Raw genomic sequence first — 12,500 nt, 5'->3', positions numbered from 1 at the left:
GCCTCTGGTTCCTCTATGGCTATCCGCTGCTACTGGACAAATATTTGCTTTGGTTATGTGCGCCCCCCCCCCCCCCCCCCCCCCCTTCTCTTTAAAATGGGACAAATAGTCTCTGAAGTGCCATTGTTTGGTAGATTATGACATCACTCTGGCATTTCCTTACCCCCCCCCATGTTCATGTTCTAAAAGATGTTTTTTCTTCCACTCTCCATTCACTGACAATGTTGTTTTCAATGTTTAGAGGCACAATTTAAGTGCACTTCTCGTAATGGCATGTCATACTGTACCCTGTCAAAATAAGGGTGTGCAACCATTATTGAAAATGACCACTGTACCATTCAAAACAGCACGGATACAAAAAAAAGTACAACTGCCTCCTTTAAATAATACAACACTTGTTTCCGAGGATGCAACAACATATGAAAACAAACAATTGTGTAACAGCACACCCTTTTACTGGTTTAATAGCAATACTCTACATCATACGATGCAGCCCTAGTGCAGTTCAAGAACACCCTGTCCTTCAAGTCAAAACCTTTACTGACATCCATATTTGGAGAGGGGAAACCTGCAACGAGAGTGTCGGAGAGGCCCACCAGTCCACCTGTTTCTTCCATCGGAAGGATTTTCCGCGCCGGTGGTGTGTCCTGAGTGTGATCATCGTATGTGATCTCCATCATGGCTTTTTCCGTCAGTGGCTTTTGCATAAGCACATTTTCCTAATTCCCTATGGCTCGGCCATTTGCATCTTAGATCCAATGGTTCCTGTCATTATCAGATGCATCGTGGCGTTTCAACCACTGAGAGGGGTGAAGTTAAAGGATTAGTGTTGATTTCAGAGTGATCCGGATGAATATTAATGTTGATGTCAGAGTGGAGGGTTAGAGTTGTTAGGAAAGGGTGAATTTAAAGGGGTTAAAGGGCTAGTTTGCCATTTGGTTAATGCAAGTCACCCCTTCTCCAGCTCTTCCTGTTATTATCAGATGTGTTCTGGGGTTTCCACAAGATGTGGCTCAACTGCTGCAGGGTGACGTTGAGCCAAATCCTCTTGCAACATCTTCTTTCAAGTTATATCATATAGAGCTGCTCATGGACACTTCATATGCCTTCAACACAATTTAGTGACCATGAAAACAACATCTACATATTTAAAAAGAAATAGTCATCAATAATTTGATAAGCTACTTTCTACACAGGTTATGAGGAAAGGACAAGACTCATGCAGATTAAATGGAAAGACTACTCAATCACAAACTGATAACTTATAATATCATAACAGTTTCGGGATTTTCCTTCTTGCTTTACGTAGCTTTACTGGAAAGGGACATGACTTCCTATGCCTGCACTAGAAATAGTGAACATACACTAAATGTGGCATATGGAAAGTGAAAGTAAAGATAGCACTCTACATATTTTTTTTTAAATTATCATCAACAATTTCACAAGTATAAGCAAGTTAGAGTTGCACTTGTACACAAGTTACAAGAAAAATACTGATTCTGATTTACTGGAAAGACTACTCAAACAAATCTCAAACTGGTCATGAAATGTAATTACGGTTTCAGGATTTCCCTGGTTGCTTTGCATAGCTTTACTGGAAATGGTGTTGATGAGCTCTGAGGGGGAACATGTTAAACTAATTATATTAATATATTTTTTAATTTGATTTAATTGAATTTATTTTACCACATGCTTTATATAGGTATCGATTTTACAGCGCTATTACTTTATTGCGCACTCTGACTTCACAAAGCTATGACAAAGTTATTAAGATGCTGGGATGTTTCATAACGTTACAGTTTGTGATGTGTACAGAGCAATATTACATTTGGATAATCTGGCATTTCCATAGTTTAGACACGCCACAGAAATGATCTATACACCATCAACTTCCAAATAACTTAATCTCTGTCTATCAACAAAATCTTGCCATAATCTGACTCAAACCATGTATTGTACAAACCTCAATGGTAACCACACCAATAACCTTATCATAAATAGAACTGTAAACTTCTACATAAAGTTTATTTGTGATGTTGATAGAAAGGCAATACATGTAACAAAACGTGAGCAAAATTCTTGTACCCCAATGTGAAAAGGTTCCCTTGGTGATCAATAAAGAATAATCAGCATTCAATTATTTAAGGGTCAGTGTTTATCTCAGAGTTGCCAAGGGTAAATATTAAAGAGTTTGTGTTAGTGTGGGATGAACGATAAAGGGTTTGTGTTGTTATCACAAGAGTTGGGATAAATGTTAAAGGGTTTCTTTCCCAGTTTTCGATAACTAACCTGACAAACCTCACAGATTATATGTTTGTTGTTTTTTTCCGTTTGGTGAATGCAAGTGGGCCGTTTCCAGCCCTGCGCTGCCCAGCGAGAGGAAGTTCTGTTTCAGCATCTCTTATCTGTGGCTTCTAGGGTCAGGCCACATGCGTGTGCCTGGAGTCACACAAACAGCCCAGTGTCACGGCAATCAAACACTGGGGGTCACATTGGATGTGCTTCCAGTGAACCCCCCCCCCCCCCTCGCCCCCTCTTTCCGGAGAGCCCGTCGGCATCTGCACCCACACATAACTACCTATCTGCCCTCTGCCATATGCAAAAACAGGGGGCCGTCATCTCGCTATCTTTATGGTATTTCCTTGTGGCTCCAGGTTTCCCCTGCAGTATATCTTGGAAAAAAGGTGCTGGGGTTCGGAGGGGGGGGGGGGGGGGTGGTGGGGGTGCGTGTCGCTGGGTATCAAAGTTTTCTGAGACTTCTGACAGGTACGTGTGTCTGTTTAGTGACATTGACCTGAAAGTCCGCTGGAAGTGACAGGTGGTTGTGGTAGTGTGTGTGTGTGTGTGTGTGTGTGTGTGTGTGTGTGTGTGTGTGTGTGTGTGTGTGTGTGTGTGTGTGTGTGTGTGTGTGCGTGTGCATGTGTGTGTGTGAATGATAGGTGAAACTGTTTTTCTTCCCTTCCCGATTCCATCTCTCCAGGCATGCTCTGACGCTGCTGACCCCCCCGGGAGGCAGGAAGAGCCCTGGAATGTGGCAGCATGGGCGGGCAGTAGGGCGGGCAGGAGGGGGGAGGGGGGGGGTGGCCGGAGGGAGTCTGGGCAGCAGCAGCAGCAGCAGCAGCAGCGTGTTGTGTAACAGAGGCACAGAAGCTCTGGAGGTGTGGACCTCACTGGAGGTGTGGCCTGAGGGAGCATAAGTACAGGGGCCAGGCTCCAGAGCTGGATACAAACACCTGTAGCCTCTATCTGAAGACTAACTGCTGGGACTTGTAAGGTAGACTTGGAGCCTCTCAGCCGCTGAACTCTCTACTCTTTGGACGCTACAGCATCGTTAAAGTCACATCACTTGAGATTTACAATGGCCTCTTCACTTTGTGTCGCTGTTCTCTTCATCGTTATCTCCGCGCTCCTGCAAGAAGGTAAGATTGAGTGTAAGATTATTTATTAATACATGGAGGTGCTTCAGACGTAATTCTTTGCACGTCAGTTTTCAAAACAGCCTGTTCAAGGTCTCTGAAAGTTACTGAAAGATTTAGTGGGAGGACCAGTGTCTTATCTGGATGAGATTTCACCACAGACAGAGTTATTGCTAGAGTACACTTCAAACGCATTTAAGTGTGCAAGTGCTGACTGTTGCTGGCTCATTTTGAAATATGATTTACCTACAACAGAAGGCATTTCTTAATGAGTCTTAATGACTATTTAATTTTAAAGGTTTGATCTGATACAGTAGTGGTTAGTCCAGTGATTCAGCACCTCTGTTTGTATTCTTGCTTGTTTGAGCTGACTGCTCAGAGGCTTTGAGTGGACTACCTCTGATTAAGATGTATTTAATAGCAGAGGTGTTTAATAACACAGTGGGTGTATTTGCTCAGCGATAGAGCAGTCTTGCACAGTCACCAGTGTTTACCCAGTGAACTGGAACACGTTGGTCCTTGTCACTCTCCTAACAGTTTTCTTCCTCCATCCTCTGTGCTCTCCTCTCTCAGGAGCTGGACTGCCTGTGTCACAGGGACAGGTCGAGTCCTCTGGCCAGTCAGCACCGCACCGTGTCCGAAACAAACGCTGCTCCTGCAGCAACTGGATGGACCAGGAGTGCATCTACTTCTGCCACCTGGACATCATCTGGATCAATTCACCAAGGTAAGGGCTTATGGAACAATAATCAATATATACCTGGGAAATAATCAATACAAATAATAATTTCATAGGGAAATCACTATTATGTGAAATGAACATGAATAATACAACAACACATATAATAATGATAATAATAATATTGCAATTATTATGAATAATAATAATGATAATAATAATAAAAATAAAAGTTAGAGTCATAGTAATAGTTATAGAAATAGTAATATTGATTGATTGAATGTATAATGTAGAAGTATCAGCAGCAGAAGTAGAAGTAAGCGTAGCACTTTCACTGTTTGCACAAGCTGATGATTAACGTGCCTTACTGACTGTCCCCTTCTCCTCTGTCTGCAGTAAAACTACCCCGTATGGTCTGGGCAGCCCTCTGTCTCGCCGGCGCCGCTCTACAGGCCGCTGCGAGTGCCACGGCCCCAACGACCACACCTGCAACAGCTTCTGTCACAATAGGTGAGCCCAGTGGACCCCACAAACACACACACACACACACACACACACACACACACACACACACCCTGTCAGATTGCATCCAGTGTCTGGTCCCTGTGTGCTGTCGTACATGCCAAGGCAAGCTAACCAAGACGGACACAGATCAGGGTTTAGCGATGAGTGTGGGATTGAGGAGATGAGGAGCACTGATAGCGTGTAGCCTCTGTCTCTAGCGCTTGCCGTAGATGAGAGAGATAGGGATGAGCTCAGGCTGCAGTGTCTTGTGATCTAACCACCAGCGTGAAATTATGAGTCACTGTTGTATTTGTGGAAAGTTTTGTCATGTCTGGAGCTCAGGCAAGGCTTTGCCCATTTTGTTATGAGTTCCTGTGGTTGCGGTGGAAGCTCAAGGTTGAGGATTAGGGATTTTTTTAAAACCCTTGCATCTTATCCTGGGATGTGTTTACAACTTGAAGAAATACCAGGGGAGATAGCTGTGAGACTTATACAAACAATGGAACCTGAGGGTGTTTCCAGGAGTCATTGAGAAAATCTAGGCCTTGATGGTGTCATGGCAGTTATCCTTTGATGACTCTTCTAGGTAGAAAATATGGCTAAAATCTCTACCTCATAGATCTGGGTTTCTAACGTGTACTAATCTTCTCCCAACAGCTCAGAAAACCCTGCCCTTGTGATCGTGAGCCCTCAGGGTCAGCAAACCAATTCAAGGCGTAGCCAAGGCAACGACCTCCTGACCTTTCTCAGGTAAGAGCACCTATTCACACACTTACATGCCTGCAAGCAGCACTGGACCCCCAACTGTGCAAGGTGGTTAAAGTTACCCTGTGAGCGCAACAGAGGCAATTAGCATATGTTTGAGTGAGATAGGCATCTTATGGAATGGGACTCTCCCTCCTGTACAAGTATAATGGGCTAATCGTGTACATTTGTTTTTTTTTTTTTGCAGGCAGGTGGTCCAGACCAACCAGAAGGCCGTTGAACAGCAGTCTGCCTCCCCGAGGAAGAAAGGGTTGGGGCCCGGCTGGCCCAGGGCCCGCTAAAGGAGGACGATGGCCGAGATAATGAAGAATCGCGAGCATCAGAACAAAAAAACGTCCTCAGCGAAAGACAGAGAGAGACACAGCCTGGGTTGGTCTCTCCAGGAGGGAAGCACCCCCTCAGGGCGGTGTGTCCCCGGCGAAGTGATAGAGGAGGACAAGAAGAAGGAGAAAGAGAAAGAGAAAGAGAAGAACAGGACAAGACTTGCTTTGTCCAGCTTATTGACTTTTGAGATGCCCAAAGGGAGGTGGGGGGGAAGATTGAAAGTTTCTGAATCCTTGAGTTTTTTTGGCGCATTGGATTCTGGCTGGACGTTTGCTGCTGCAGATCAAAGCACAGAGTCTGACCTTGCATCTCTGACGGACAGCTCAGTATGACTGTGCTCTACACAGCACACCCATGGTTTAACTGTCATAACACTGGAATGTTCTATAGGAATATAATACCACTGAGAATCACTATTACTTTGAAGCTCATATTAGCCTTTTATACAACGGCTACCTTTTTTATGTACTCTATTGGTTGTGGCAGCATTTTAAATGAGCTTAGTTGTGTCATTTATCATGGATGCCTGAATTTAAATGTGCATTTAATATTCGTGTATTCGATTGCTGGAATATAGTTTTACTACCATTCAATAGAATCTTTCTATTAGGCTATTTTCTCTGAATCAGAGCAAATGTAGGCTTCGTCTCATAGAGATGAAATTGTCCGTTTCTGATAGTCGCTGCTCCTCTGAGTCCACACTACTCTTAAAACGCCTCTTCTCCACGGCACACTATCTCTCTCTCTCTCTCTCTCTGCTATGATGTGAAGGACTTCACAGAGGGCCGTGCCTGTGACAATAACATCTATTCACCCTGCTGAGTTGTAATCAAGGTTAGCTCTGATATTTTACCGCAGCTAATCTGCAGCTCTGAGGAGGCAAAGGTTGAGATAGGAGAGCCCTGCCCGTGCGACAGGGAGGGCATTATGAATACTGATAAACACTGCACTGCGATAGAAGACAGGCATCAGGGTTCACCTCAAGTTAAACAATGAAGAAAGCTCTTTTTTTATTATTATTATCTCTTATCCTTTAACTTATCATGCTTTCCAAGTTTTACTTTGGCAACTGGCCTTTTGTGATGACGGAAGTATTCATTGCATAGCTACTGTATAATGTTTTGATTGTTCAGAACGCCAAGCAACTTTCAATGGCATCTCGTTGTGCCAAGAAAATGCTGTAATTGTTTTTTCCTATGAAACAAAACTGCGGGCTAATGTCCTTGTAATTGCCCGTTTGAAAAGAAAGACGTGAAACCTCTGTGGAATGTGTTTTTGCCTGGCAGTCACTAAATATGCACACGTCTCTCATGGTGTGCGCTGTACAGATGATGAGGGAAGCCAGCGTCTTAAGTTCAAGTTAAGGATCATTGTTGGTGTTTATCATATGTTTCGTTTTTTGAAATGACTATTTATTTGTTTACTGTTCAACAAAACAATCCTCATCAGAATGCTGGATTGTTCTTCCATTGTGACTTTTTAAAGGAAGGACAATTTTGAGAACAGATACTTGAATGTAAACTCATAGCCTTGAATGAGTTCCACTGAACTGACATTTCCCCATTCCTTTGTCTTATTTATTTAACTTATTGGAATTTCATATATATATATTTATATTTTAGAGACATCCTTCTATATACCTATTTCAATTGAAATGGAAATAAATTATTATGACTACATTATGCTTTTTTGTCTTGTCTCGAACCCATAACCTGTTACAACAGGCGGACATAACTTACACACATGCACACATTTCACCCACCTTTAACCCCCTACAATGGAGCTTCATGACATCTAGCCAAATGTATGCAACTTGCCTAACATCAAAAATGGTTATGTACCTCACATATGCAGTTTAAACACCTTAAATAAATAGTATGTAAGTAATCCGCACCTGAGATCCATGAAAATATCCCTACTTGTATTTGGTATCTATCTTAAGAGGCAAGGTCATGGTTAGAAATTTGCAGCACATAGTGAAGCCTTCTTGCCTGGACAAATTCAGTCATTAGTTCTTCAGGTGATTTATCAAGGGGAATGCAGTAGTTTAGTTTGACATATGAGAGGTCTAGACAGCCTAGGAAAAAAATGCATGAAGCTTGCAAGCAGAGCAGGTGCTAAGCAAGTGAATGCGTAGCCTACGTGCTGAGTGCGAGCACACAATGTCCCTATTCTACCGGGGACCCATAATGTATAGCATGCCTGTGTTTGTCTACATAGTATTTGTGTAGGTCTTTTGTCTGTCGTTACTCCGAGTTTTGCTGGTATGGAATGTTATCTTTCCGAGGTGTGCTGCGTCTTTGTCTGCCTCTCGTTCTGCTCCGAGATGTTTATTCAAGATTGGCTGTTTTTGGATGCTTTGTGTTTAAGCGCAGGCCTCGGAGATACCTACTGTGTTGTGGAGGGTCTCCTCCTCTTCCATAAAATGTGGAAACAGGGAGTGAGCGAGCGAGATTTACAGAATGAGGGCTTTATCTCAGTCATCATGGCCAGCCATTACAGGGAAAACACAAAATACCTTTCACTGGAAACATCACTGAGAATCCATCTCAATAACAGCATACCTCGAGAGGATGGTTTGTTGTTTAGACTTGAAGCATGGCATCCAATACATGTTTCGATGAGAAAAAAAAAGTTTACGAAGTTTTAGAAGTCTGAGCAATGGGTGAAGGAATAGTTTATTTAAACACATCAGGTCATTCAGTGCACCTGCATTGATCCTGATCAGTCATTCCCTTCCCATCACTGTAGACGGACTCCACTCACTCAAAAGTCAAGCCACTGGCCGGAATTAAAAAAATGGCAGTGATTTAACCAAATATGGTTCATTCTGTGTGGAAATAACTCAGAAAAGCACTGACTGCGCAGTCTCTGGCTCCAATTTCGGCTTCATTTCTCCAGGACATACGTACATGTCACCATGCTGTCCATCTATTTTATTGTTACTGGTTCCTTTCCACTCTTGTTTTCTCTCTACCTATCATGGACCTCTGGACCTCCACATTCTTCTCTTAACCACTGAGCCACTGACACCAACACAGAGCAGATCCACGCCAGACCTGAGCCGAATCTGAGCCGTATCTGAGGCAGATCTTAGCAAAACATCAGCTTCTGCAGACATCTGGGAGGTTCGCGGCATTCTCTATTAAACAGCTGACTTGGAGTAGGAAATAAAAACAGGATGCTTTTTCCACATTCCCCTCACATTCCTGCAAAGCCTTGGCGAACAAAAGGGGAAAAATAACACTGGAAAATCACAGGCACGTCTCCTTCCAGAGGGGGCAGCTGATAGAGAATGGAGGGAAAGTGATTAAGGGTTGCTTAATCACTGGGTTGTCATAACAACGCTTGTTTTGTTTTGTGTTTTTTTTTCTCTTTAGATTCCTCTATCTCCATCTCTCACTCTCTCTCCCTCTCCTTCTTCTGTTTCTAGATATCTTTCTCGTTATCTCTCTCTCCTCTTCACTTTCTCTTCTATCTCTCTCTTTTTCCATCTTTCTCCCCCCCCCACCCCCACCCCCTCTCTTTCTGTCACTCTTTCACCAAAGGTTGAGCGAGCAGGTGGATTTTTTTCTTGATTTTGCCCATGTGCAAGTGACAGGACGTGTGCATGTGTATGCACCTTACTCTGTCTCAGGACCTTTCAGAGCCCCAGACATGTCTCGTTATGTGCTGCTACTTTGTCCCAGCCTGTTGTCCGTATCAGAGGCGGTGGCATGGACTCTCTGATTACAGTAGAGGCCACTATCTGAGTTGTCCTGCTCTTCCTGGTTTTGTAAGCCGGGCGCAGCGAGGAAGACTGGACAGCGGGTCAGACCATGACTGTTAGAGTTCCCCACACGGTGGAGAGTCAGTTAGTGGGTAGTGCCTCAGGTCAACGGTCAAGCGTGTTCAGTCTACGCCAATGTTGGTAGAAACAAATGGAATTACACATTTCAGATTTTGTTATCAGAGACTGGCAGTAAAACTAGTCAAAACTAATCAAACTAAAATGATCTTAATCACTGATTCGCTTTTTCTCTGGTGATAAAATGGTTGTTTTGAAGAGTAGTGAGGAGTAGTGTGTATCACCAGTCACGCTGAAATCGCTGATAGCATGTCTGTACTGGCTGAATTTTTTTTTAATGCAACATTGATTCAAATCTCTCTCTCCCACGTGTTGCGACACACGTAGACCAGATCAGATCCTTCACTTTGCGTCCCTGCAAAAGTGCTGCGATTTAAACGACCTGGGAAGCTCTGTAAACAGCCAACATCTCTCATTTCAACCACCAGATCCCTATCTTAATTTCCCATTCAAATGCAGTCTGATGGCCATCTCTTGCCATCACACCAGCATGCTGGAAAATGTAGCAGAATCTTGCAGGAGTTCATTCATCACGGCCGGGGTATGTACCTGAATAAGCCCTGTGAAATGATGGCTGACAGGTCTGATCCCCCCACACAGTCGGTATGGTTACCTCCAGGAGGAGGATGGACCACACGTTGCGTTACCTGGTCTATATGCAAGAAAAACGTGTGGATAGCGCAACAAAAATCAGATGTTTTTGCTTGTTAGTTTCGTTTATTTGACTATTTACGTCCAGATTGTGTAGGCAAAACTTTTTTGTGCTACTTTTGGATGACCATGAAAATGACGTTCTAAAGACGTCACTTAAATAAATTATTAATAAATGAAATAAAAGCTCTCGGAAGTATCTTTTGGACGACACACTGCGTTCCACAGAAGTACAATGAAGCACGGAGAGAGTGTGTGTGTGAGCCAGGGAGGGTGTGAGCCAGTCGTATCCAGTTAGAGCAAGATGAGGAAGCAGACATTCAGCCTTCACATCACATCGTGTTTGTCTCCATAAGTATAGTGAGAAAGTGTTTTATGGCTGCTACTCTGTCTCCAAGACGGTTCCTCCACTGATGGAAGTAATCGGGAGTTTAAGTGCAGAGTATGTCATACAGTAACTAATTATAGCTTTGGTTTAAGTTTATTCATGTGTCGTTTAAGGTTCCTTTACCATTCGTTTATCCATAATATTATGTAATTCTAGTGATATGTATTATGATAGGGATATAACGACAACAAGAACAGCAGCAGCAATGATGATACGATCATTATCGTATGTCTCTGCAAGTACAGTAATACAATGAAGTCAGTGAAGTACAGTGAGCTGGTGAATTACGTCTGCCAGTGTGTCTCCAGTCGCTTTCCTCCGCTGTGAGGAATGTGACTGATGTGAGGGGGGGGGGGTCCAGCGCAGCGCGTGCTGGGGCCCTGTGGTGGGTGGATGGATGGGGGTGCTTTCATGTCTATTGTCCTGGTGCTCTCTGGCTCTCTCTCGGTGGCTCCGTCTCAGGAACAGGCCACTTCCTCACGGCCACAATCTCAGCCCCAGACAAACAAGCCATCTCAGCGTGGTACAACACCCTTAAGGCCGATTTATGCTCAGTTACGTAAGCGCAAGCGCAAGAGGCCGCGCAAGCCCCTTGCGCGCCCCTTGCGCGTCTTTTCACGTCTTGTGTGCGTCGGCCCCTTTTTCTAGACTTGCGCCCATTTTACGCAAGCCTATTGTTCTGGGTGTGAATTGCTTGGCAACACCCCTAACGCAACGCGTAAGCACCTAGCAATTCATGCTCAACGCAGAACCAAGCAAGGGCCTTTACAAATTCAAACGCATATGAAGCACCAAGTGGAACAGCCCTTGTTTCGCATGCAGAATGCGTTCGTGTTGCAACAGTTAATCAACTTATTCTGAAACCTTGTAACACCATAATGCCTTTTGTCCAAGAAACAAAACGTGTTAGAAGTGTGTCCAGTAGTGTGTGTAGACAAAAGTAATTCTGTCCACGTAATAGATATCCTAGGTAATTTAATGTTAATTGTGTCCACACAGTAGTTCTGGCATATTAAGGAAACAATGATGCGCACAAAAGGTCCTCGGTCCAGACAGGAAGTTACAGAAGGAATTCCGTCCAGGAAGGCGAAGGCTGCTTGACCTTTCAAAGACATGGAACCCAAGGAATGCTGTCCGAAGGCTATATTACTGAAAGGTATGATGTGCATGAACGGACCTTCGTCCATACATTCCGTGAGTCAGCAGGTTACAGGTTACATTCTCTCCACGAAAGCAAAGGCTGGAGGCCTTTAAAAATGTCTTTGTTTGTTTGCTTACGTGGACTAAACACATTCTGTAACCTGCTGGCTCATGGAATCTATCAGACCCAAGATGTTTTGGGTAAATAATGCTGTTAGTGATACGGCATTATGGGGCAAACTATCACACACATGGATGCACACTACACCCCTGCATGCTACAACCCCTTCCTTAGAATAGCACAACTGTTATGTGTAGCCCAGAAGAATGGAGGCAGACACAGAGACCTCAGGCTTAAAGGTAAGTCCCAAATAGTACACATCGAACTACAGCACAGCAGGTAGGTCTTATGCCCTGGTATGACACAGACAGTAATGGTGACAGAGGAGTTTACAGAAGATTGGCTGGACTAAAGTATCTAACAATAATGAAACATAGACGAAAAAGTTTCAAAAGGGAGAGCATAATAATCACATTATTCCAGAACCGGACAACGTTTACATGAATTAAACACAAGCCATACACAAGCTACTGAATACATGGTGAGTCGCTGTACCCAGCAACCACACAAAAGTCTGCGAGACAATGGGGAGACGATTGGATACATTTGTCCACAAAGTGACAAGTGAATTCAGCCTTTTGTCCACAAAATTAAAAGTTCAACAGTTAATTCAGTGTATGGCATGAATCATCCATTTAGTTTTATTTGCACAAAAGAATGTGATC

At 43.7% G+C, this 12,500-nt stretch overlaps 1 protein-coding gene across 1 annotated transcript; it reads left to right on the top strand.

Annotated features, from left to right (window-relative positions):
- Window positions 1-3,358: 3,358 nt before the first annotated feature.
- On the top strand, window positions 3,359-5,855 carry edn2 (endothelin 2; the record flags this gene model as incomplete). The annotated part of the gene is made up of 5 exons (XM_080859582.1): window positions 3,359-3,419; window positions 3,990-4,143; window positions 4,492-4,605; window positions 5,257-5,349; window positions 5,552-5,855. 5 exons carry the CDS (start codon window positions 3,359-3,361, stop codon window positions 5,643-5,645), a joined length of 516 nt encoding a protein of 171 aa, XP_080715708.1. The 3' UTR covers window positions 5,646-5,855.
- Between the last annotated feature and the right edge of the window lie 6,645 nt (window positions 5,856-12,500).

Source organism: Sprattus sprattus (assembly GCF_963457725.1).
Source record: "Sprattus sprattus genome assembly, chromosome: 20".
Taxonomy (NCBI): domain Eukaryota; kingdom Metazoa; phylum Chordata; class Actinopteri; order Clupeiformes; family Clupeidae; genus Sprattus; species Sprattus sprattus.
This window is presented reverse-complemented; position numbering and strand designations above follow the sequence as displayed.